We start from the raw sequence: 27,599 nt of genomic DNA on the forward strand, positions 1-27,599 counted from the left end.
CACTGATAAAGCGGCCTGCACATTGAGCACCTGTGGCCACCCAGCTGTTCTCAAGTAGATCCACACATTTTTGCCGCTGAGTTTCATGCTTACTAGTAGTTGTGTTTACTCCCAAGCCTACTTTATTGCAGTTGTACTTATTTCTATAAATACATGAATTAAGTATTACATAAATAAATGAAATATGAGTGCAAACATAAAGTTCCTACTTCTAGGAAAACTAGGTTGAATGCTCTAGAAAGGCAAGTTGCTAAAAAAAAAAAAGTCATGCCAACTTCAGTGAGGTTGATGGGAAGAATTTATAGAAATACAAAAATACTCTGCACTCAGATTTCTTAGGAAGTGTAAGTTCACTGCTCCACTGCAAGAAAATCAAAAGTGAAAGACTGCGATGATGCATCAGCGGCATAGTTATATAAAAGCTGCGGGGAGGAGCAGACATACAACCACCAAACCTCTAGGGTCACAGCAAAAGCTTGATGGGTAAGCAAGTTACATTTTGAGTGTTTTTTTAAAGAAATGATTTCTAGCTTTAATACTTTTTAAGTTAACAGAGAACTACTGGTCCTCACTGGATAAGAGGCTTCTAATGTATAGTAAATATATTAATCAATTTCTTGGCAACCTTAAAGCTTGCTGTGTATTTTTTTCAAGATTTTTTTTTTTTACACATTTAAAAGACAAAGAGAACATCTTAATAGAAGCCAGAGAAAACAGGAGACACAATGAGAAGATGGCTAACTGCTCACTAGAAGCATGTAAGACAAGCCAATGGAATTACATCATTAAAGTATTGAGAGAACAGAAAAGAAAATCTATAGTCAGTGAAAATGTGCTTCCAAAATCAAGGAAAGTTTTAAATTTTCTTAGAAACAGAAGTTGAATTAGTTGCCAGCAGCTCTGTACCAAACTCTCCCTCAAAAGGACATGTTGGAAAGCAAATAATTAGTGACATTCGTATAGTCATAAGCTCTAACCCCCTCTAATTTTAGTATTTAATTTAAAAGATATGGTTTGCAAACTTCACTCATTCATTGTTAGTTACAAAATTTTCTGACCTACTTCACAACTACCATGACACAGGAGGGCCACCCTACAATATGTGAGCAACTGCTGATACATAACCTGACACGGAACTACGGTAAAGAAAAAACTGTTGATCTCATTCTTGAACCAACTTACCTCTTTGTTTTGGAAAAATCTGTTCAGGATGCTGTAAAATAAATTAATAATGTATTAGATAATTATCATAACATATAAAAGTGAAATTTTTTAAATAGTAATTAAAATAACTACCTTCATTATTGGCCTGGCTCGTTTCTCAAACAAACCACTTGGGAAAAGGTAAGCAATAGCTCTCTGAAAATATACACAAAGGTTAGTTAACAACTGTTACATAAAAAAGGTTAGAACTAATAGTTATAGAGTGCTTTCTAAAGGCTGAACATTGAATTAGAGTTTCAAAGCATTATCTTATTGCATAATTGTTTCAATGGGATGATAAAATTACTACACATTCATCCAAAAAGAAAAAATTTTAACGATTAAACTGGTTATTGACAATTTTCAAGTGTGAGCTTTAAATGTGTCATTCCTTGAATATGAAAGCACAAATAATCTCTCTTTTATTTTTAAAGGATCACTTAGAGATGCTCCTGTCCAGCTTCTGTGGAAATGTGCTTAAGAGCAATTGTTCCAGCTCCCAGCTGGTCGTGCACATATCAAAGAGCAGGCTGCAAAGAGCAGGCTCTAAGTCTCACCCACTATGACACCCCTGATGTCTTCAGATGGTCTTTCAACTTTTTCCAGAGTTTTTAAACTACACTCTTCCCAAACAAGTTCTTCTTCCATGTCTGTTTTTCAATAGGGATGCTGCTGGCATTGTGGGTGTGACAGCTCCATCATAGGCACCCTTCTCCCATACTGCAGGTCATTGAATATTCCTGGCTTTTTTCCAGTTGACACCAGTAACACCCAGTGCTCGTGATAAATCTCACCCCCACACCTTTCCAAATGCCCCTACATCCTAGGGAGCAGCACTGCCTCCCAGCTGAGAACAATAGCTTAAGCCTGTATAGTGTCTTCTCCAATACCCTGCCTCACCATTAACAACAAAATGTACACTTTCCTTCTTGTTGAACAGTGCCAGAGGAAGAGTCCACGGCCTGGGACCCGGTAGTGCATTTAAATACACTTCTGCTCGTTTAGAGAGCCTGTTCTGAGTGGGCCTTCTCTGCCCGCCCACATAGTAAATGTGTTGGATCAGACTTTGCCCCCGAAAGGAGAGGTCTATAATTTGGAGGTATAAATTCAGTCATATTAGGAAGCCTAATTGTGTCTCTGGGTCAAGCTTCATTCTCTCATTCAGCTTTTTTCAGAACAAAATTACACTTCAAACAAAACAAAAAACCTAGGTCAGGCACGGTGGCTCACGCCGGTAATCCCAGTGCTGAGGGAGACTGACGTGGGTGGATGAGGCCAGGTGTTATAAACCATCCTGGGCAACATGCTTTGTCACGCAGGCTCGAGTGCAAAATAAACAAACAAATAAAAAACTTTGATCAAACATCAGTGTGCCCCTTTAGCAAACTTTTTTGTTTTAACTAGGTCCCTCTCCAGCCACCCCCTTCCTTCGCTGCAGGGAAAAAAGGTAGACTTTTTCTTTTATTAGAGACAGGACCTCACTCTGTCGCTGAGGCCGGAGTGCAGTGGCACAATCATGCTCACTGCAGCCTTGACCTCCCAGGCTCAAGCAGTCTTCCCACCCCAGCCTCAGGAGTAGCTGGGGCTATAGGCTTGCACTACCACACCCAGCTAATTTTTTTTTTTTTTTCCTCTGGCCTTGGCCTACCAGTATTGGGATTACACACATGAGCCTTAATAAGTGATACTGCAACTGATTGCCATTTGGGAAAAAAAGATACAACTGAAATCCAAACCTCACATCACATAGCAGAGTAAACTCCAAATGAGTGAGAGGGCTACACATACAAAATAAAAACAAATACATACGACACGGGCGAATTCCTTTATAACTAAGAAACAGGAAAGTCTTTCATAACTATGACTCAAAATTTATAAGTAATTTTTAAAAAAAGATTGACAGGCCAGGCTTGGTGGCTCACATCTGTAATCCCAGCACTTTGGGAGGCCGAGGCGAGTGTATCACCAGGTCAGGAATTCGAGACCAGCCTAGCCAACATGGTGAAACCCCGTCTCTACTAAAAATACAAAAATTAGCTGGGCATGGTGGCGGGCACCTGTAATCCCAGCTACTTAGGAGGCTGAGGCACGAGAATCGTCTGAACCTGGAAGGTGGAGGTTGCAGTGAGCCAAGATCACCCCATTGCACTCCAGCCTGGGCTACAGGGCAAAACTTGGTCTAAAAAAAAAAAAAAAAAAAAAAAAAAAGATTGACCAATTAAATTATATTTTTAAAAGAAATATATGGCTCATAACAAGATAAATGCAATTAAAACCACTGAGAGAACACTTTTTATCTAACAGGACTAGCAAAAGTTCAAAAGTCTGACAGCACACCGTTGGTGAGGCTATAAAAAACACCCTGCCACCTTGCTGGTGGGAATGCCAACCAAGTGCTGTAACCTCTTCAGGGGGAAGGTGGGAGCTTTCTAACAAAACGACATATATATTTCCCTAGCCATCTGACTCGATGAATTTACCCAGAAGATACACCCCTATGAATACAAAAGAACATAAGCACGTGTTATTCACTGATTTATGAGAACAAAATACTGAAAACAACCAAATCCCCATACATAAGAGGTTGGCTGAATAAATGAGGGCACATCTGTGCAATCTAGTACTATAGAGCTGTAAAACAGAGAAAAGCCAAGATACAAAAGAAATGTACCTAGAACGCTGCTTTGGTGTAAGAAATAGAAAAAGAAAAGGCATGTAAGTATAGGGGGAAAATACGCATAAGCTTCTTTTTGCAACATAAACACAAAAAAAGGTAAGTAGAAACCAATAAAAATCATTTCTCAAGGGCTGGGTGAGAGTAGAGGGAGGGGCACAGGGATGAGGGCAAACTCCTGTGGGCATCCCTCGTATAGTTAAGCTCTGAAGCATGTAAATGTTTTATATATTAAAGAATCATGTTTATAAAGAAACTAAAAATATAAACAGAAACAAATAACAACAACAAAACAATTGCAAAGAAATCTTCATCTTTACTTGGCAGGCTTATGGCCAATCAGAACATGGATATTATAATTCTGAAATATTTTATGTATACTGCAGCATAAAGCAAATAAGTAAATATATTAATTTTATGAAGACCAATATTTTATTATAGAAGAGATCCAAATGTAAAAGGGAAAACCCTATAATGTTAAGTAATATAAACTCTTATCTTAAAAACTATTTCTTGTAATATTCAAAAAATATTATTTCCTAGTTCTGTTCCCTGAAAAAGCATAAAGCAATGGAACTTTAGGAGCAGTGGGAGGATCAACTGGTTTCTACATACATCCCAGTATAAGGAACCAAGTACCTTGGAGAAATGGCTGATTCTAGGCATAAGGCAGACAAAGCACAAAATGAGTCTGATCCCTTTTTAGAGACAGTGAGATCCCAGCTCTACAAAAAAAATTTTTAGAAGTGTGGTGGCACATGACTGTAGTCCCAGCTACTTAGGAAGCTGAAGCGAGAGGAATGCTTGAGCCCAGGGGTTCAAGTCTGCAGTGAGCTATGACAGCGTCACTACACTACAGCCTGGGGCGTAGAGCAAGACCCTGTCTCTAAAAATAAAAGAATAATGATAATGCTTCACAACATACTCAATATGTGACATGCACGTTCATGTGCACGCACACACCTACACATATACACACACACACACACACACACACACGGGAGGAGGGGCAAGAAGAAAAAGAAAACTACTTTACAGAACAATATGTTATAAAAGTAAAAGTAATGACAGAAGTAGAAAATCACCATTTTACAACTTCCAAATTAACCATCAATTTCAGGCAAGGATCACCAACAAATGCTAAAGCCACTGGCTGAAAGGTTACTGAAGAATGGCAAATTCACATGAACTCAAAATATTACCCTATGGATTGGTTACAAAGGGAAAAGGCTACTTCTACATTAAAGAGGTCTAGTGGTCACCACTAGAGGGATCAGTCACAGCAGGACAAACTGACTATGTACCTCTTAGACTTTGTGGATGCAATGAGAAGTATACGATATCACCTAAGTAGTATCCTTTATACATTCTAAATCTCATCATGAGAAAGCAAGCAGAAAGCCAGGATGTGACACAATTGTACAAGACAAGTGGCCTGGATTCTACAAAACAACTAGTCAGCTATAAAGACATTCTGGGGAAAACTGAGGAAATGTTCACGAAGATTATATATATGGCATATAGAATTATTATCATTCTATCAGATGTGATAATGATATTGTGGGAGATAATGGTATGAAGAATGTACCTATACATATTGATATATTTCGGGGCTAAGTTTATGTGCAATTTTCAACAAAAAATGTTTTACATATACAAAGAGACAAAGAAAATGTGGCGAAATGTTAAAATCTGGCAAATCTAGGTGATGGGGGTATGTGTTTATTTTTATTCAATGCATATTGAAGTTTTCTGGAAATTTGAAAAGTTTCAAAATAAAAAGGTGGGAAAAAATGTTAAAAATTTAAAAATAAATAAGATTTTCCCAAACGCAACCTGTCTCAGTAAAGCCAACACTAGCCTATAGCACTTGTGGCCTATCTAGACCTCAGGCCTCGTTCTCAGTCATACAGGGCAGCCCAAGGCTGGTTGGCTTCTTAGCAAAGGGACCACTGAAGCCAGGGCCTGGATCAGAACACTAGACGGCGTGGAAGACTAAGCACAATTCTTCAACTTAGAGTGAACACACTGTAACCACAAAGGAGACAATTCAATCAAGTTTCAAACTGTCATTGGCATCATTTCCAAATATGAAAATTACTGTTAACTTACGTGACCAAAGAATAGAATCCTAGAGGGAAACGAAAATTGAAGAATTGCAACCTACAGCTGGATTTGTCATGAAGACTAAGACAGAAAAGTCAGGAGGAAGCTAATGGGTGAAAACTGAAAAGAAAGCATCGATTGCAAAGGATGTCTAGGGCTTACGGGCAATCTCTCTTTTAAAAAGACGAAATAAGCCAACAAAGAATTTGCTAGAAGTCTTTTGAAAGTATCGGAAAATGTGGTTTTGCCTTTAAAACTTTTTCTCAGCTAAAAGGAAATTAATACACACTTACTAAATTATAATCCTTCACTATATTAGGTACTATACCAAATACTGTGAAAAGGTCCACAAAGCAAAAGATATCATGTCAGATAAAAAGCAATATTGCACATTCAATGAAAACAATGAAAAACAAAAGATGAAAGAAAAACGAACAAAAGAGGGAACAGGAAATAAAATAGGCCAGTTGTTTTAAACCAAATAACAAAACACACAAAACAGAAAAGGCATATTCCCGGCACGCGATCTGCCATCTGTTTAGTATGTGTGGAACAGTACTAACACAACCTAACCTATTACTTCCATTTATCTCCTATGGGCATTCTATGCAGAATTTTTTCTTTTTCTTTTTCTCTGTTTTTTTTTTTTTTTTTTTTTTTTTTACAAATTCTGAAGCAAACAAAGGACTACCTGGCTATTACGAAAAAAAAATTGTGTTGCTTTCTGTGTCTGCTTAACTTTCAGTTACCACAGTTGTTAAAACACAAGTAGATGAATATCCTTTTGAGATAAACAGCAAATACACATAACAAGACAATCTTGAGTGTTAGTACTGAGTTGAACAGCCTTACAGATATGTTTTGGGCAGAGTATTATGTGCTATAAAACAGGAAAATCTTTACTTTCACTAAACACTGCAGAGTTCAAAAGAAAGGAAGCGGTGAACATGAAAACATGATGAAAGTGTAAGTAATAACATAATCCTTATTGTGTCTTATAACCATAATAAGACTTTTCAAATACTACCACTCCCAGTGATTCTGATGTGCGAGGATATCAACTTTATCTAGTTGTTGTGAGGATTTACAAAGGTATTTGTAAAAATACAACACAGTAGTCATTCAATACATATTAATTAACTATACAAAAATGTTCAGTTTATGTAAAACACATTATTTCCCATATTATTTTATGACATAAAATAGCATGCATTCATGAGCTCTACTTTACAGACCAAGAAGTAGCAGTTAAGTAGCTTACACTGAAATAAATGGCAAAGCCAGAACCTGAACCTTCTGAAATTTAATTTCATAACATACGCTCCTTTGTTCATACCAGGGAACCAATCTTCTCTCAGGTAACAGATTCGCTTTTTCACTGACATCAAGGACATCCAGCTATTTAGTAGTAAAATTAGGATAAAAAGCCAAATGTGCTTAAAGAAATAGATTATTTACCTAAATAAATTTTACTCAACAAATATTTATCCCACCTGAGTTCTAGGTACTCTGCTAGTTTAGAAAGATACATATTAAGATATGGCTCCTGACCTCATTCTATCAGTGGAGACAGATGCACACATAGTCTCAAATACAGGGGCTGCTGTAATAGTACACATAAAAACAACACGGCATGATAAAATAATACACACAGGACCTATGAGAGAAATATTTACAGGTTACACAGACGGTACAAAGGAGAGTGGTCATCTAGTCTTTTCAGTGATACTTTGCATCTGTCTCTTTTTACCAGTCATCCAGTCATTTATTGCTTTCTAAACAAATGCCTTTGCAAATTGTTTTGTCTGCCTGGAATACTGCTGTTGTTCTTCTCCACTTAACATATCGCTGTTTGTCTTTCAAGATCTTTCAAGATCATAGATCAAATGCAGCCTTATCTGGAAGTCCTCCCTATTCCACTGGGCTCTCCATTACTCCTCTTGGTGCCACCTCAGTCAAACAGAGAACGAGCCTCTTTCAAGGTCCACACCATCTGGCCATTCCATTCCCTCCCCATCCTTGTCACTGCCTTCAGCCTCCACATTGCTCACAGCACTCATGAAGGGGTGAGGCCCACCTTTCTCCCTTCCATACCAATGATGCCACATTTGTGAACAACCTCAAGGATCATGTGAAGCACCCATCTAAACAAGACTGTGCTCCTGGTGGCATCCAGGCCCATAAACAACTCAATTCTCACTCGCATTCCTGTCCTGAGAAGCAATCACCCACTCCCCTAAGTACCCACTGCTTTCCTCCCCAGATTTCAATCTGGCCTAACCATAATTCTGGTCCTGCAATTACTTTGTCAGGGGTCACTGAGGCCTTTTTTCAAATCCTGTGGCCTTCTTTCAGGTCTCATCCGCAGGAGGCTGCTGGCTCCCTTCCTTCTTGTAGCCACATTCCCCTCCGACCTCTCTGCAAGTTTCCTCTTGATGTCTCCTAAACACACCTCTGCTCATCCCTTAAGTGCTGTTTCCTCAGAGTTCCATCTTTGATTCTCTTCCTTTCAAGCAAATTTATGTAGGGAGAGAGACCAAATCTATTTCTGTAGTTCTAAACTATTTGTCAACTTCCTTAGGGATTTTTCCATTTACGTATCCAAACAGCACATCCAAAACTGTTCCTCAAATAACTTATTTTGCTTTCTACCAGTTCTTTTTTCTCCCATGCGCTGTTACCAAATCTTTGATTTTACCTTGGTCATGTCTGCAGGTGTGTTTTTGAAGGCAAAAGACCTTGTCTTAGTCAATAATTTCTCACTCCAGAATTAGAACATAGCAGATACTCAAAGAATAAATCAACAACCAAATGGATTGCAGGGCGCTTGAGAGAACCAACTATAAAAACTCTTTTATAGACAACTAGGGAAATGTAAATACAAACTCATAGACAAAATTTTCCACCTCCTGCTACAGACTATATTCAGATTAATTTTCTTAGGTGTGATAGTGATATTGTGGTTACACAGGCAAATGTCCTAATTTTTTGAAGATATATTTAGGAGGGAAGCATCATGATGTTTGTAATTGTATTTTACTTTAAAATAAAATAGTGCAGCCAAAAAAACATAAAGTTGAAGCAAATACAGCAAAATGTTAAGAAGTTAATCCAGGAGATAGTCATATGGGTACGCATTGTAGAATTTCTCTTTTTCTGTCTGAATGAAATTTTTCATAAGAAAAAGTACACAAATTAGTATTGACTGCTGTTGCTATTAGACTAGGGTGTTTTGATGTTTCTCAATTCTGGTTCCAACATCCATGCAATATACATATTAATACATAAATACGTATGTATATACATATGAAAGTCATATAAACCTTTTGTTCTTCTACAATTTGTGCCTATTTTAATAAACTTTTGTTTGTTTTTTAGAGATTGGGTCTTACTATGTTGACCAGAAGAGCAGTGGCTATTCACAGAAGTGATCAAGGCGCACTACAGCCTTGACTCCTGGGCTCAAGAAATCCTCCTGCCTCAGACTCCCAAGAAGCTGAGACTACAGCATGTGCCATGGCACCTTGTCCATTGCTGTTTTATTCAGATAAAAGCAACCATGTTCTATACTTCTAAATTTCTTTTTTCTCTTTTGTAGTATTTTTGAACTGTTTACAAAGCCAATTCTTCAGATGTTTTTAACTGTTTCAATGAAAGACAAAAGAGAAACTGTAAACCAATATTACTTATACTTCCAAGTATTCTCTTTCCTGTAAGTAACACAAGGCAAAAATTACAAATTCTTATATGGGAAGAAATGAAGGAGCAATCCTAACACGTCCAGCAGAACTTCCTCTGATAATGGAAATACTCTGTAACCTGTGCTGTCCAAAATGATAGCCAGTAGCCTATGTGGATACTATGCCCAGTGTCATGTGGTTGGTGCAACTGAGGAAGTAAATTTTCATTTTGTTTACTATCAATTTCATTTTATTTACTGTCAATTAATTTTAATCATGCAACTCAGCACTGTACTAACGTTACTGAGATGTATTTCAGCAAGGTTTTTTAAACTTCATTAAATGGTTACAAGGTTAAAGTCTGTATTGTATTGTTATTGATCTAAATTAACAAACATATCTATTGTTACAAGACAGAATATTAACAACCAAGTGGTCTCCGAATAGGGGATTTCTACAACAAAGCTGGTAATAATGGCCATTGAACTACAGCATGTCATCTATACTTAATGTGAATCCAAAATAAAAAAGTGCTGAGAGAAAAGACAGAAAAGGTAAGAATGTACATTTTAAAAATTTAATCCAAATAAGAAATGGAGTAAGGTAATCCTCATTAGTAAACACATTTCTTCCATTTTTAGGTTTTAACTAGAATACTGATATTCAACAGTTCCCTAAGATGAAAGCAAAGTATTTGAGTATATTCTTAGGCTTAAGGCAAAGTATAAAAGGATTGCAGACTCAACCCAGAAGCACTGGGTCAGGAATGCAATCTCTATTAATTAGGCATCCCAGCTGGGCAGTGGGTTTGCAGCTGTTAACTTGATCAATGACTTACCTAAATGTCATCTCTACTGATTCGCTTATAAATTACCAGCAAGTGAGACTAATGTACAGGTGCTAATTTATTTAAACTGTTCTCTACAGTTCTACATAGCTTTATAAACTGCATCTGGCACCTAATGTTAGCTGTCAGTTGTACTTAGACATGCCTGTCCTAACGACTCTGTTCATTAGAAGTGAGCACAAATTATGAAATATTGTGAAAAATGATACATCAAATGGAATGGGCACAGCAAATCAATTAGAGAAACTTCATATAGCATATTCACACTTAGGAGAATAAAACATTCTGGTTTCAGAACGAGGTCTATAATACCAATTAAAAAGTAATTGGTAGACTTCAGCAGTGCTATATATCAATTTGCTGGCATTTTTCCTGAAATTGTATAGTAATGTAGAACTTAACTTTTAATTCCCAAATAAAGACATTAGGAAATGCAAGTGCAAGTCTGTATTCATAATATTTAATATAACTGAAAGGTCTCCAAACTAAACTTTATAACAACTACATGCTTCATTGGAAAAGGAAAATGCAAATATCACTGGTCCTCAACTTTTTGGTGTTTACAGTATGATCTGGAGTAAAAGAATTTTTGATGGTGCACATGACAGGATTAAGAAACTTCACTGAACAGGTTAGCAATCACTGCTACCCCACGTCCACTCTAGCACAAGGAGGTGTTACAAGGTCTATAAAGTTAGATGGGCACTTGCTGCCCTCCTCACCTGGTTGTTCTTTAGTCTTGGGGTCAATAAGGAAAACTGTTCCTGCTGCCTCTGTTACTCACTCATGGGCTTAGTGCTTCAGTTTCCATACACACCAAATTTTCTTTACACTAAAAAACAAGACTCACTCAGCTCAAGTTTCCATCTGACAGATTCCTCCTAACAGTTATGTATACTCTTACAGCCAAAAATAATTTGTACACACTGATCAACATTTGGCAGTAACCTGTGAAAGATTTATGAAACAGGAGTTAAGGGTAACAGCATTAAGGTCTATTTGCTAAATATTTAGTCTGCATTTAAAGTCCTTTCAGCATAACACCATATACACTACTAATTTTGTTAGAGGCTACCTGCTTTTCCTCCTGTTAGATCTTCCAAGGTTATCAGTAGCACCATCATGGTTCAGTGAGTACGAACAATAGGTAGTTTATTTTGTTTCAATATAATTTAAGAAACTGGGCAAAAATTAAACTACCTTGAAATGAAATTCTATACCTGCCAATGACGACTTCCTTTTTAGTTATAGCACTTTACTTTTTCACCAATAAAAATAATATTTTTCTTGTAAATTTAATAAAAAGATTGAGCACCAATTTAAGCTAAGTAATCCTGGAAAAAAAAAATTCCAAAATATATAGAATCCTGTAGCCCTAATAATGATAAATCTTCTAAGTGATAAAACTTTAAAATAAGTACCACCAGTGACAAGCAGAATTATTTTCATTCAAAAGTTTTATCCGTCATATTCCTTTTTACCAACTCACATTGTACTCTTTAATAAACCTTATTAAGGAAGCATTAGCATATTAGATTAGCTAGGTGTAATTTACACACATAAATTATATATGCTGTATTCGGTGAGGCCAGATTTCTATTCAAACTTAACCCTCTGAAGTAAAGTTGTAAAACTAGAAATCAATGAAAATGACCTATAAAGAATTGCAATAGCTGACATAAATTCATGGATTTACTTACTAGGAGGGCACATAGGTCCTCATTCAGAGTCCAAAGGCTTTTAGTTTTCATTCACACACTTAACAAGTTTAGTTATGCCAGAAGGTTGGAAGACAGGTGAGGGTGGCTAGAGGCAGACACATAGACTAAGACATCTTGACAGCAAGGGAGATGACAAGAATCAGTAATACAGCATAGCCGGGCCATTCATCGCAGGGACAGTCGTGCTCCACGAGCCACAGTCAGGGGCTAACAGCCATACTAAAAAGGAAAATCCTGTAAGATTAAATTATACTCACTATATCCTACTAAATAAGGTTGGGGAGGCTGAAATTTATTTTAGAAAATGTCACCTAAAAGATTAATCTGAAAGTGTAGAAAGAACAGTCTTTGGATACAGAAAGACCTTGTATAGCCTTAGTATTGCTTAAAAAAAAAAAAAAAAAAGATACCTGCCCCATAAGGTTTTTACAAAGATAAAATGTAGCAATGTATATCAGGCTCCCAGATGGCATTTCACACATAACATAGAAGGGTTTTAGTATATGGTAGTAATTTTCATTACAAATAACACTTAAAAATAGGTTTCCCTTATCTGGAAAATTCACTTTTGTGGAATATCTAATTTCCTGATCAAACTAAATAATTAGAGAAAAGTTACTGCACCTAGTCTTAATTAATATGTTAAAAGCCAAATATTTTAAAAGCATTATAACTTCTAAATATGTAACAGCAATTGCAACGGAAGCTTAGAATATTTTCTTGATTTTAGATAAATTATTTTTGTTTTCAGAAATAACCGATTGTTGCAGCCTGGAAATGCTGACTCATCAGCCATAGTGTCTCTTTCAGTTGATATACACTGTTGAGCCACTTATAAAAACAATAGTTTAAAAAACATAAATGAAAACAGAAAACCATATGAGTACTTAATTTTAATTCTTTGGTAACGGTTGTCACAGTCCTCTTTTGCTTTTACATCTACTCAGGTGCCACAAAGGTGGAGGGGGTCCACTAAATTTAATAAAATGCAGTACCAAAAGGGGTGCACTACATTTAATAAAATACCACAAGAGTCAGTGAAGCCGATCAATCACCTGCAGCAAAGTCTAGCACAGCAGAATTATGTCACTGGTGTCAAGGAAAATGGTTAACGCTAACTTCCATAAGGTCTTTTTAGATACCAAGCTAGGTGAGACAATGTCAACCTACAGGAGATAAAGCAATCTCCCCTTTAGTCAATCAGTGATAAATCAATGTACCCAACAGTGTTTCAGATGATTCTCCCCAGCACTGATTCTCAGGTGGCATGGAAGACTTGTGTGGACAAAGCAGAGAACTAGGGAATGATTCCAGTTATGGCAGATGGTATTTATTACTGTTAATAGTAACAGGAATAATAACACATTGCATTAATCTCATGCCTTTTAGATATATTCTGAGGTAGGCAAGTTGGTATTATTATTTTAGAGATAAGAAAATCAAGTGACAGAGAGCGCTGACTTGTTCAACAACACTAGTTAGTGACATCGCAAGGAATCTCCTAATCCCAGGTCCTGTATTTTTCTACAGGATCATTTCAACTACAGTGAATTTTTAATAAAAAGACAGAAAAAAATCCATCTAATAAAGCTTTCTATATGTTCTGCATTTACGTTCCTCACAAGAAATTCAACTTCATTTTAGAAGAGTCTATATATTTTAAAGAAACAATTGGATGTTTTTTCCTATTAATTCATGATTTGATTACTTAATTGGCTAAATCTAAAGGTAGATTTTTATAATATTCGGTTAACACAATCACACAAGATGACATCAAGTTGCTTTTACCATATATACACATGCACAGTTTTAAAAGTATAGAATAGCTGCCACCACTTATCTTTACATAGTGATGTTAAATATCTCTTCTCTATCACAAAAAAGTGCCAAATTTAGACTCTGAAAATAATTCTATATTTTGAGAACCGGAACTAAATACATTGTTTAAAATTTGTTTCTACCTGATTGAATGATAATGTATTCACTAAGCTACAGGATCCTTTTAGATTTCTCTAACTATTAAAAATGTACTCTAGATGGAATCACCAGTTTTTATCTTTTATCTTTTGTAAATACTCAAAAAAAATTTTTAAAAGATATTTTAATACATGAAATAATTGTTTTAAATCTTAAATATTTTGCTCAAATGCAATTAAAAAATGGTCTTCATGATCATTTAGTAATTGGGTAACTAGTATGAAAAAGCTAGTTTCTAAAATATATAACTAATAGCTTAATCTGAATACAATGGTGCATAATTTGTCTATGTGAAAATTACAGTGAGCCTAGACTTTTAACTATGTACTTGAATCAAATTATAGACGATGGCTACTCTATATAAATGAAGTCCTCATGAAAATAATATTAACATCCCAAACTAATATTCTGGGTAAACATCCAAGCAATGAACAAACTACTCCAAACAACAAAATTCATGTTTAATACTTACACTGTGAAAATACTTATCCCCTCAGACAAAATTACAAAATTGTTGAATGATTCTGTTTTCAATAAGCTACATATGCCCAATGTACATCCAAAAAGGTAGTTAAGTGGGGCTGGGCATGGTGGCTCATGCCTTTAATCTCCCAGCACTTTGGGAGGCCAAGGTCAGAGGATGACTTGATGCCAAGAGTTCCAAACCAGGCTGTCAACAAAATAGCAAGACCTTGCCTTTATCAATCAAACAAACAGACAAACCAAAAAGGCAGTTAAGAGTTGCTCAAAAACATGTTAGTGGTAAACTTAGTTGGGTAATGAAATCCTACTGCTGAGAACAGTTACTCAGGGACATATAAACCACAAGGAGAGAGGTAGGACCATTTTAAAAAGCAAGCAGTTAAACCCAACAACAACAACAACGCACAAAGAAAAGCCCAGGCCCAGACAGCTTCACTGGGGAATTCAACCAAATACTTCAAGAGGAATCAATACAAATTCTTGACAAATTTCCAAAAATAGAAGAGGAGAGAACACTTCCCAATTCATTCGATGAGGCCAGTATTACCGATATCAAAACTAGACAAACACTTTAAGAAAACTACAGACCAATATCAATTAGACATAAAAATCCTCAAGAAAATGCTAGCAAACCAAATCCAGAAACACACAAAAAAGAGTATATGCACCGAAGTAGTGGGATTTATTTCATGAACACAAGTTTGATTCAACATACAAAAATCAATTTGTGTGATACATCATACCAATAGAACAAAAGACAAAACCAAATCATCAAAATGGAAGAGAATCTGACAATATCCAATACCATTTCGTGACAAAAACACTAACCACAACAACAAAAAAGTTCAACAAACTAGGTATGGAAAAAAACTTACTGAATCTGATAGAGCATCCATGAAAAACCCACAGCCAACATCATATTTAATGGTGAATGACTGAATGCTTTTCCCCAAGATCAGGAACAAAATTAGGATGCCCACTCTTGCCATTTCTACTCAACATTGTTAGAGGTTCTAAGCCAAGGCAATTAGGTAAGAAAAAGAAATAGAGGTATCCAGATTAGGAAAAATGAAGTAAAACTATTTCCATTTGCAGGTGAAATATCCTACTAATTCTCGTAGTTTTTAGTGGATTCTTTGGGATTCATAAATATATGGGATATCCTGCTACACCCTTCTATATATGGGCTATCTTGCTATATCCTGTATTTAGAAAATCCCAAGGAATTCACTAAGAACTATGAGAATTAGTACGTTCAGCAAGGGTGTAGATTTAAAATCAAAAATAAACAAAAATCAACTGTATTCAGTTGCAATACGAAACCCAAAAATATTATAAAAGAGAACAATTCTATTTACAACAGAGAAGTTTCTAAGGCATTAATACTTAGGAATAAATTTAACAAAAAAGTGCCAAATTTAGACTCTGAAAACTACAAAACATCACTGAGAAATTAAAGAGGATCTGTATCTATAGAAGGACACTCCATGTTCAGAGATCAGAAGACTTAATTAACATAAAGATGGGAGTACTCTCAAAATCAATCTAGAGATTCAGTACAATCCCTATCCAAATCTTAGGTGGCTCCTTGCAGGAACTGACAAGCTGATCCTAAAATTTCATATGAAAATTCAAGGAGCAAAGAACAACCAAAATAATCTTGAAAAGCAAGAAGGAAAGAAGAGTACTTACACTTCCCAATTTCAAAACTTACTATAAAGCTACAGTAATCAAGACAAAGTGGTACTGGCATAAGGATAAATGTATAGATCAATGGAATAAAATAGGGTCCAGAAATAAACCCTATAGTTACACTGATATTCAATATGAGTGACAAAATAATTCAATGGGAAAAAATAGTCTTTCCAACAAATGATGCTGTAACAACTGAATGTCCACATGTAAAAGAACAAAGCTAGACCCCTGCCTCATATCACACACAAAAATAACCTTAAAATGGATCAAACACCTAAATGTTAAGAGCTAAAACTACAAAACTAGTAGAAGAAAATATAGGAGTGAATTTTCATGACCTTCGATTAGCAATGGTTTCTAAGGTATATACATAACAGAAATAAAAACATACGTCTGCACAAGAACTTTACAGCATGCACATTCATGGTAGCATTATTCATAACCAAAAATGGAAACCCAAATGCCCATCAACTGATGACTGAATTTGTAAAATGTGGTATATCCATACAATCAAAAACTATTCAGTATTAAAAAGGAATGAAGTAATGACACATGCCACAATGTAGATAAACATGAAAACATTGTGCTAAGTGAAAGAAGCCAGTTACTAAAGACCAAATACTATATGATTCTACTTATATGAAAGTCTGGGGTAGGCAAACCTAGAGTCTAGAGAGTCTATGTTCTAGGTGATTTGAAAATTAGCGCCTGAATTCTATTCCTGTTGCACTCTTCAATTATTACATTCCTGATAAAAGCAGTAACGGTCAATAATTTTTTTTTTTGCTAAATGTCCCAGGATAGCTAGCAAAGGAACTTAAATTTAAGAACTTTGAACCTTGTTCTAATTTTTAAAAAGTAATATCTAACATCTCATATTTTATACACAACTGAAGAATAGCATCTCTTCACAGATAATATACCCCAATATTGTCCAGATTACCATAAAATTCAAAAAGAGGACAGCAGCTACAAAATCCCTAACTACAAATCACGTAACCTAGAAGAGCAATAAGAAATCCTTCTGGACCAGGCCCAGTGGCTAATGCCTGTAATTCCAACACTTTGGGAGGCTGAGGTGGGTGGATCACCAGAGGTCAGGAGTTCAAGACCAGCCTGACCAACATGTTGAAACCCCATCTGTACTAAAAATACAAAAATTAGCTGGGTGTGGTGGCACATGCCTGTAAGCCCAGCTACTCAGGAGGCTGAGGCAGGAGAATTGCTTGAACCCGGGAGGCAAAGGTTGCAGTGAGCCAAGATTGTGCCACTGCACTCTAGCCTGGGCAACAGAGCAAGACTCCGTCTCCAAAAAAAAAAAAAAAAAAAGAAAGAAAGAAATCCTTCTGGTTGAATAAAAAATGTTGCTCTGGGGCCTGAAACTGATACTTCAGTACCATTTATAAATAGGAAAGGTATACAAAAAGATTGAAATTAAACTAAAGTGCACAAAATGACTAAAAATAATATTAAAATCATATAAGAATGTTATTATCTATACAAAGTTGTTGTTCTACGGTTAAATATAAAACATCATGGGATATTAGATGTTACTTTTTAAAAATAAGGACAAGATTCGAAGTTGTTAAATTCAACTTCCTTTGCTAGCTACTCTAGGATGTCCAGCAAAAATACTATCGACAATTATTGCTTTTATCAGGAATATAATAATTCAAGAGTGAATAGAATTCTGATCCTAATTTTCAAATCACTTAGACTATGCCCCCATTTTGAAAATTCAGATATATATTTAAGTTGACAAAAACACTAGGCCAAGGTTTACTTATAGGACTTGATATAAATTTGACTCTATTTTCATTATCATCTGTTTTATCATTTTGTAAGAAAGCTGAGTCTAAGACTACACAATAGGTTAAACATTTCCCAATAGTGTATGAGCATTTATAGACTCATTTCTAGGTAACACCTAAAACTCACCATACTATGTAAATCCTGCACATTTGTCTTTTAAACTGTGGCTCCAACTTGCAATGGATAGCAGCATTTTTCTTTATTCTGACAGCTTGATTAAAACACAGAGCTAAGGGGCTCATGAAGAAAAGTGCTTTTAATATCTAAAACTCTACAGCAATTACTTTTCCAACAGAGTAACTGTACTTACATCAATATCTTCTTGAGTGAAAGTCTCTGGATCTTCTCCCATCATGTTGGCTAAATGTCTCTTTCCTATGTTGAACTCTTCAATCTGCTTTTTAATAAAATCCTCTGTGTAAGTTTCACGTTTTGAGGCGGGAACATTTTTCTTTGTTGTTCTAACTGCAGTATGTCTTAGCCTTAATATCTAACAGAAAATACAGACGGAAAGAAAAGAAAATAAATTAGACTGTGATCTTCTAGGGCACTGTCCTTAAATAAAATAATATATGCGAGTAATTGTCTTTTTTTATTATGGTATTCAAGTGACAAGAGTCCAAAAAAAAAGTTTAAAAGGTCTGCTAAAAAAGTTGTTAGAATCTGTCCCCTGCTCAAAAGCTTGCTTACAATGTAGTTTAAGCTACTAGCATTTCAATACATTAAAACCAAAAATACCTGTAAGTGGTATGCTACCTCCTGATCTCTTTTAAACATCCACTTTTGATAATGATTGGTCAATGTCAGTGAGTTTTGATATTTGGCACATGGGATAAAGAGTAAAAGGCCACTCCCTTAAAAAAGCAAATACCGATGCACCAGAAACCTGCAAGCAGAAAACATGAGAGCAAATGGCATGGCCTGGGGAAGAGCACCTTACACTGCGGGTATTCACCTTACTTGTGGGTAAAAATCCGGCCTATCTTTAACCATCTTTTGGCTTAGCTTAAGACTTTATTCCATGGTCCTTATAATAAAGTGATAAAAAGAAAAAATTGCTTGACTAAACATTGGGAAGATTTATTATTATTAATTTGGTTCAACATGCTAACTGCAGAAATAAGGGCTCGCATATCTTTTAAAGGCATCAGTAATTATATCACACTTGCTGCTGCTGGTCCTTTTATGCTGTGGTACTAGGAATTTCCCTCAAAGGCATTAAGATTTCGCCTTCAATCAAAGATGCTAAAGAACGAGAAAAATGTTTTCAAATGCCATTCAGCTGCATCCGGTAGCTGGAAATAACTAGAACAGATCTTTCTGGTCCTGGCTTTTCTTAAGATCTTAAACCTGTACTTCTCAACCTTCATCCTGGCCCCAACAATTCTAAACACTCTTAAAGCAATATTCAGGCTTTAAAACCACAATCTTAGCAATCCACTCACTTCCTTTTTCATAAACATAAATCTCACTCAGGCAGACATCATTCACCGGCACCATCCCTCCTATCTCCATCCCCTTCCCTTCCAAGAATCCTAAATAAATTCAGATGCCTCTACAGTAATTTGTCACTAAAGTTACACTAGAAAATACAAGAAAAAATACAGCAGAAATGTAACAATACCCAATTAATGAAAAAAATGTATGTTTTTAAACTCTTCCGAATTAAGATAGTAAAAATATAGTTTCTTCTTACTCTTTAATGAGTAAGAAAAGGGCAATTCAAAATTATCTGAAACTTGAGTTTATTTTTACTTAAGAGATCACATCCTTCTAAAACATACTACTAGCCAATCATTATCATTTCTTACAATGCTTTGTGAAGATACAGTGTTGCCGTCAATGAGTAAAAGCATGACCACAACTGGCTAATGCATGGTCCCTTCTTTTACAGGCACAGCCTGTCTGTACACCCCTGCTCCCCTTGCCACAGGCCAGCACCACCAGCACCAACTCCCCACCATAGTGGTTCCCATCTCACGTTTTTACTGTTTTCCAGGGGATTTTAAAATGTGTTCTTTATGCGTCTACGTCTTCTTTAGGCAATGGAGAATGTTGCTTCACATATTCAAAGTGAAGAGAAATTATCTTTCTACCTCAAGAATCATAGCAAAGGTGTGATTAGGGGGCCGAAAAGTAGCAATCACATAGTAGAGATAATTCTCCCAAATGTTCCATTGCCAAAAGGATGATTATATTGCTGGTTTTTATACATAACATGACAAAATGTTTTTGTTCACAGCTAAAACAATCTTAATACAGGTGAACCCACAAAGACTTTCTTTCAGGTCACTACAACCACACTCCCTGCCAATCACCAACCACAGCCCTCAGGAGGAGAAGTGTGCCTCCTGGAGCATATGGCTCCTCTCACTGAAGGGATTCCAGACGAGGAGCAAGATCAGGGAGGAAAGTGATGCGTTCAGATTTGAGAATGTGTGTGAGATATTGATGGACATCCCAGGAAGACAGATGTCCAGGAGGCAGGTGGCCTTGTGGGTGTGAGCATGGACAGACCTGAGCTTCAGATACAGGTCTGTTAATAATCCATACCTGAGACATGAGGTTGACGCTCAAAGAGAAGCAGAAAAAAATGGCAAGCATTAGTGCTAGGACAAAAAACAGTCTTCTACTAGTAATGAAACAAATTGTTTGTAGGTGAGGGAAGGTAGGCAGAAAGGCAAGGTTACTTATGTCTTACGCCCACTATTTTCTCTGTGAAATAGAGGATGGTCTGCTGAGACCAAAAGGTGGTAGGTTTAACAGATGGAATACCACATATTCAAAGAACTGTGATGCAGTGGTTGTAAAGACAGGAAAACTGTAAGAAAGAAATTAGAGACGGCTACATACGGTGGCTCGTGCCTGTAATTCTAGCACTTTGGGAGGCCGAGGTGGGTGGATCACTTGAGGTCAGGAGTTTGAGACCAGCCTGGCCAACATTGTGAGACCCCATCTCTACAAAAAATCACAAAAATTAGCAGGGTGTGGTGGTGGGTGCCTGTTATCCCAGCTACCCAGGAAGCTGAGGCAGTAGAATTGCTTGAACCAGGGAGGCAGAGGTTGCAGTGAGCCAAGATCACGCCACTGCACTCCAGCCTGGGCAACAGAGGGAGACTCTGTCTCCCCCCCAAAAAAAAAGAAAGAAAGAAAGAAAGAAACTAGAGAAAAAAATTTTAAGTATCCATTCATACTAAGAGAAAATTCTCATTACTAGTGAGCCAGGAGAATAATTCCAAACAGACAGGAATCTATATTCATACAATGTCTGTAATCTTTTGTCAATTTTCTTTCCCTATGGTTGGTTTCTTTTGTATGTTTCAGTGGTCTATTCAATGTGCTATTTAGTTCCACAGAGTTATATCTTAGGGTAGATTGTACCGTTCAGCATTACAAAGTTTTCTACTCCTATGTAATATTTTTTTTTCTTCAACTCTGTTGGGTCATAATATTGTAACCCTTTCTACCTCCTATTTACATTTCCCTGGAATATCACTGCCCATCTTTTTCATTTAAGTTTTAGACAATTTTAGGTTTTTTTTTTTTAACCCAGTCTGAGATTTTAGTAGATGAGAATACCCAAGTCACATGGGGTTTAACAGCTATTCTGTCTTGTCATTCATCTTATTTAATCTTTATATTTTTTATGCTTCCTTCCTATTTTCTCTCTTTTGCTATAGGAAAAAAAAATTGGGTTTTCTTTTTTATGGCTTTTGAGCTGGCAATTTGGACCATATACAGCTTGCTCTCATTTTACCAGTGACAATACATGTGTCTCTGAATAAAATGTTTAAATGTACTCCTATCAACTTCAAAAATAAATATCCAATGAATTCTGACTGACTTATTCAGCTCTCTTTTTCAGCCACAGCAATTATCTGTTCTTCTGTTCTCCACAGTTTAGATCAGCTTCTCTTAGTCTTATTTCTTATCCCTTGTTTCTGCATTCCGTATGATTTTGAAATCTTGACTCTATGCTTTTTTCCCTCTTTCTGCAGTGTCAATTCTGCTTACTGCAGTCACTATGCATTTTTAGCTTTTTATATCATTGGTCTATCCTCAAAATTCTCGCCTCAACAGTTTCTTTTAATCACATCTTCTTGTCTTATCCTATCTCATAGAGCTCTTCCTCACTCAACTGATTTTTAAATGTTCTTGACAATGTGAAGTAGCTGTGGTAAAATAATTCTTCCATTTTGTTAGGTAAATATCCCTTTGTATTTTCTTCAGCTGTCTCTTCCACACTGTTCCTTTTGCTCCTACAACGGTTTAGCATCTTCTCAAGCAAAAGAGTTGATTATTGAAGACTTGGTTTTTCACTTGATTTAAAATTGCATCTGTCTATAGTCTCCAGAGTTTGTGACATAAGGTGGCGGCTTTCCTACTTTTAACATCATTGAGGTTTAAACATATATATAAACATTTTCACTGTTGTTCATTTAGAAAGGGTTTAAAAAATTGCCCTAATTTGCTATTTTTCATAAAAAGTCTTTAAGATCTTTTTCAAAGACATTTCTACATATTGCTTAAGAGTATGACATTCTGGAAATCTGTAACATTAAATTTACAAAGTTATCACAGCATCAGTATCTGGATATTGAATATGTTTACTAAATGTCCAGAATTATTCCAGCAATGAATTCACACAAAAATATTTACATTCAAAGGAGTCCATTATTCATTGGTATAATCCCTTAAACAAGGTGAGGTTAAGAGTGTGAAAAAAACAGATCTTTATCTAAAAACACCAAGAATTCTTGAAGGGAATTTGCTTTGCCACTGTTAAGAACAATTTGCGGCCAGGTGCAGTGGCTCACACCTGTAATCCCAGCACTTCGGGAGGCCAAGGAGATCACGAGTTCAGGAGTTTGAGACCGGCCTGGCCAACACAGTGAAACCTTGTCTCTAATAAAAATACAAAAATTAGCCAGGTGAGCTGGTGGGCACTTGTAATCCCAGCTCCTTGGGAGGCTGAGGCAGGAGAATCGCTTGAACCCGGGAGGTGGAGGTTGCAGTGAGCCGAGAGAGCGCCACTGCACACTCCAGCCTGGGTGACAGAGTGAGACTCTGTCTCAAAAAATTAAAAATAAAAATAAATAAAAATTTAAAAAAGAAAAAAGAAAAGAAAGCAGGCAGGGTCCAATGGATGTCTATCAACTAAAAGTTATCCATGCAGGTTCAATCAGAATGTGTCCATTAAGACAAAATGGTATTCCAGCTGTCCTGCCTGTATGCTCAGGATCTCAGAAGAGGAACATCTGATAGGATTACTTTGAGTCAGGTGTCTCAGATTTATTCCGGACTATAGCCAGATCTTCTCAACTATAACCAATGAAAAAGAACTAATTCCTCCTGGGGAAATCAGGATGCTACTATGAAGGGGAAATGGATACTATGTTAAGTAAATAAGGAAATCCACTTATTTAAACAAAATTTACCATTTATGTTAATTCCACAACCTGTTATAAATTAAAACACTTAATATACTTATCAATCAAATAAAATGCATAAACCCTGTTTAACTCCCAATTAAAATAAACCAACTATAAAAAGCTACCATTGGGACAATTCAGAGAAATTTGAACATGAAATAGGTAACAGATGATAAGAAACTACTGTTCTTTCTGTTAGATACGGTGGGGGCAAGGAATCTATTTTTTTTTTTTTTAAAAAACCTTTCTGTTAGAGATGCATATTCAAGTACCTATAAGTAAAATAACAGAATGTTTGGGGTTTACATTAAATGACTCTGGGGGGTGGGAGGGGAGAAATAAAAACAAGACTGGGAAAATACTAATAATTGTTGAAGCTGGTTGACAGATCTGTGGAGTTCATTATATTATTCTATTTTTTATATGCTTGGTTTTGCAGAATAAAATTCTAAAAATAAACTACTTTACTAGTTCATTTAACAAATTTGAGCAATTATTATAGACCAGGCTCTGTATTAAGTGTTAACAGAAAAAATTGTAAAAAAATGAGTGATATTAAAATGAGAATGTTGCCATAATGAGATAAGAAAACAAAACATAGTAAAGATGCAATTTTCTTTAAGCTAATAATCCTATCTGACAGAAAGAATGACACAGCAGGTGTTCAGATGTACCCACATGTGCACACACATAGGCACTCATATATGCCTGCACATCAGAACCGTAGAGGAAAGACCTAAATACATGAGAGAGACACTGAGATAACAAGAAAAGAAGTATATGTGGGTTTTCCACTGTTGTAGGAAGCTTCCAAGATGGCTCCCAGTGAATCTGCCGCCTGCTGTTCTGCTCTCTTGCTTACCTTTTCTTCATCAGCCTGAGGGAAGCCAGATGTGCTGAGCTGCCCTAGAGGCACATGTGGCAGGAGCTGAGGGAGGGCTCTGGCCAACAGTCAGCAAGGACCTGGGGCCTTTAGTCTGACAGCCTGCAAGAATCTAAATCCTGCTAATGACAACACTGAGTGAGCCTAGAAGCAGACTCTCCCCACCCACAGTGGAGCCTTGAGATGACTGCAGCCCCAGCCAATACCTGGACTGTTGCCTTACCAGAGACCCTGAGCAAGAGGACCCAGCAAGGTGTGCCTGGAGAACCCTGACCCACATAAACTGTAGAAAACAAATGTCTGTTGGTTAAGCTGCTAAGTTTTAGGATAATTAGTTATGTAGCAATAAAGAACTGATACATTCATCATCCTAATTACAACAACGAAGCATAGTACAAGAAAGTTTACTTATCTTGTTTTATAAGGGAAAGAGAGGTGGGAATGACAGTAGCATTTATTATCAAGCTCTTATTAAATAAGAAACTTATAAATTGCCAAATAAGGAAAGTGTAAATTTTAAAGTAGAGGTATTTTTTGTAATTAAAACAATGAGGAACACACTCAATTCTATGCTTACAAGGACAGGATTAGATCTCAAAGGCAATAGCTTATCCTACCAAAGCGTTTTTCTTTTCCATTGCTAATAAACTGGGATTCAAAATAAATATATTCAAAAATTATTAGGGGTGGGGGCATAACTAATTTACAGAGCTGTATAGAGCATCTGATACAAATTCAAGTCAATTATACCATTTGTTTTCCAAAGCGTTTTTTAGCCATTTGTCAAAAAAAATTTATGAAGCCCCTACTAAAGTAGACCAACAGAATGCTGTGATAAATACAGGTTATTATAACCTCCAGGATCATGGGAGATGAAAAAACAAAACAAAACAAACAAAACCAGATACTTTAGACAGAGACAGAAATGTGTTTACAGTGAAACCAAAATACAAAGGACCAAGCCATTTAATGTCATTGATCACTTCTCTGGCAGATGGTCTAAATCAACAAAGGAATCTTGGCTTGGCAAAAACTAAATGTTTAAGCACCAGGAAAGTGTTCAGTAGTAGAGAATAATTAAGAAGCATCCTATTGTGTTGTAGAAATACTTCTCAAAATAGCAATTGCTTTTGCTTTTCCTTATTATAAAAATCATAAATATTATAGAAAGTCAAATTAGCATTCCTGTATTAGCCACATTGATAGACGATTTATGAATTCATGGGTAAACTTTGTAGTACAGCATAGAACGGAACTGTCAACTGCGCATAATAATGCTAACACTATTTGCATTTGTGACAGGTAAAAAAATCAGCTACCTAAGCATAGCAAAACAGACCATACTGATTCCTGCCAAACTTTCCAGTCCTGTCTCTCACCATTCTCTCACCAAAACCCTATGCTATAACCAATTGTTGCTGACAAAACCCACTATCACTCAGTACATTTCTATAGCCTTGTGCACCTATTATGTCTTCCTTGAAGAGAATAGCTTTCTGTTTTCATATAACTTCTAATTGCTGCTAAAGACGCTATTTTCCTTTGCTTCCTCGGGGAAGCTGCCCATGACGATCCTCTACCTGGTCAAAAACTCTAGTCTGACTCAGGCATATCATTTCTGTGCTCTTCTGTATATACCTCTGTAAATATCACAATACACTGTAGATCCCTGATATTCATGGATATATAATCTGAAAAGTTTGGCCATTCATGAGTAAGACTGCCTCTTCCGCCCCAAATTTGGGACACTCAGACATTTGCAATTGTACTGAGGTATTGACACAAAACATGCATACCACAAGACTGGTATGCAAGAGGTAGTCTGCTAGTGAAGGTCTCAACTGAGAACCCAGGAATAGCTTAACAAAACTCGCTCTTTTTCCTTTTTGAATCAGTGTTTCTCAAACTTTTTAAACTGTGACCCATAGTAATATCTACTGTTTATATCACCACCTAGTATACATTTACATATATAAACAAAATGCAAAAATACTCTGCAGGAAATGCACTTTATTATTATTCTGTTCTCCTACACCCTTCAAGTTTGCTGTAACCTCTGAAGAGATTTTCTAATTAAGGAAATTAAACTTTGAACAAACAAAAGACCAGGTATAGTGTTTTGTCACTCATTAAGTGATTAAAATTTTTATTATTTTATTATTTTATAAAATAATAAAAAACTTCTCTTGGGCTACCAAGAGAAATCTAACTATTAATGTTGTAGGCAGAAGTGAAAAAATGTTAATATTTAAGACAGATAAGCTCTGTGCCAGGATAAACAAAAATCTTTATCAACGTCTTTAGGTATATGTATGCAATCATAAGAATCTAAAGGGGAGTCAGCTAAGTGTTTCAGTTATAGCTGAGCTGTACTTCATGTGGTAAAACACATGCTGTAGTAGTATTCAGGAATCTGGGGATTCAGCCATTTCAGGACCATCCCTTAAGAGTGCTAAGGGTGGATACTGTCTTGTAATTGTTCGACTTTAAATTGTTTACTTCACAGTGCCTGGCAAAGTGCTCAGTAAACATCTGCCATATGGGAGAAAGGGGTTGTTTCAAGACTGGTCAAGGAGATGAAAATTAAAGTAACAAGGAGAAATCATTCTTCATCCATTTTACTAAACCAGTACTTAACAACTAGACCAGATGTTTACTGAAACTTTATTGGTGCAAAGAAAGTAGAAACAAAGCAAAAGTCCATCAATTGTTACATTAACTTTTATATATTCTTATCATGGAATAGTATGCAGCAGTTAAAAATGCTTTTAAAAACATAATAGGAGACCCTGAAGGATTTCTACTTTACAATATACTGCATATGTAGAAGAGAAAAGCAAAAAAGTAAAATGCAATCAAATATGGTCCCATTTTTTGTAAAGTACACCTGTGCATGTATGTTTATACACGATTATAAGAACATGGAAAAAGCATAGAATAGATACTAGGAGGGACAGAAAGGTAGCCATCCCCCAATACACACATTAAATGTCAACAATAAAAATACTCTGTATGACACAGTCCCTCTCATAATCATGTGTATACAGCAAAGATATACTCAAAGAGATGCACGAAAAAATAAAAAT

General features: G+C 36.2%; 1 protein-coding gene across 2 annotated transcripts in view; it reads right to left on the reverse strand.

The window, feature by feature from the left end:
• The window catches only part of MRPS9 (mitochondrial ribosomal protein S9), a 56,913-nt gene that overhangs the window by 27,460 nt on the left and 1,854 nt on the right, over window positions 1–27,599 (reverse strand). For both annotated transcript variants that reach the window (XM_025354885.1, XM_025354884.1), the window contains exons 2-4: window positions 18,509–18,688; window positions 1,297–1,359; window positions 1,183–1,213 (exon numbers count right to left, since the gene is read on the reverse strand). In XM_025354885.1, the coding sequence (XP_025210670.1) occupies window positions 1,183–1,213; window positions 1,297–1,359; window positions 18,509–18,688 (274 nt within the window). The remainder of the gene's footprint in view (window positions 1–1,182; window positions 1,214–1,296; window positions 1,360–18,508; window positions 18,689–27,599) is intronic.

The sequence above is a fragment of the Theropithecus gelada genome, chromosome 13, assembly GCF_003255815.1.
Source record: "Theropithecus gelada isolate Dixy chromosome 13, Tgel_1.0, whole genome shotgun sequence".
Classification (NCBI taxonomy): Eukaryota; Metazoa; Chordata; class Mammalia; order Primates; family Cercopithecidae; genus Theropithecus; species Theropithecus gelada.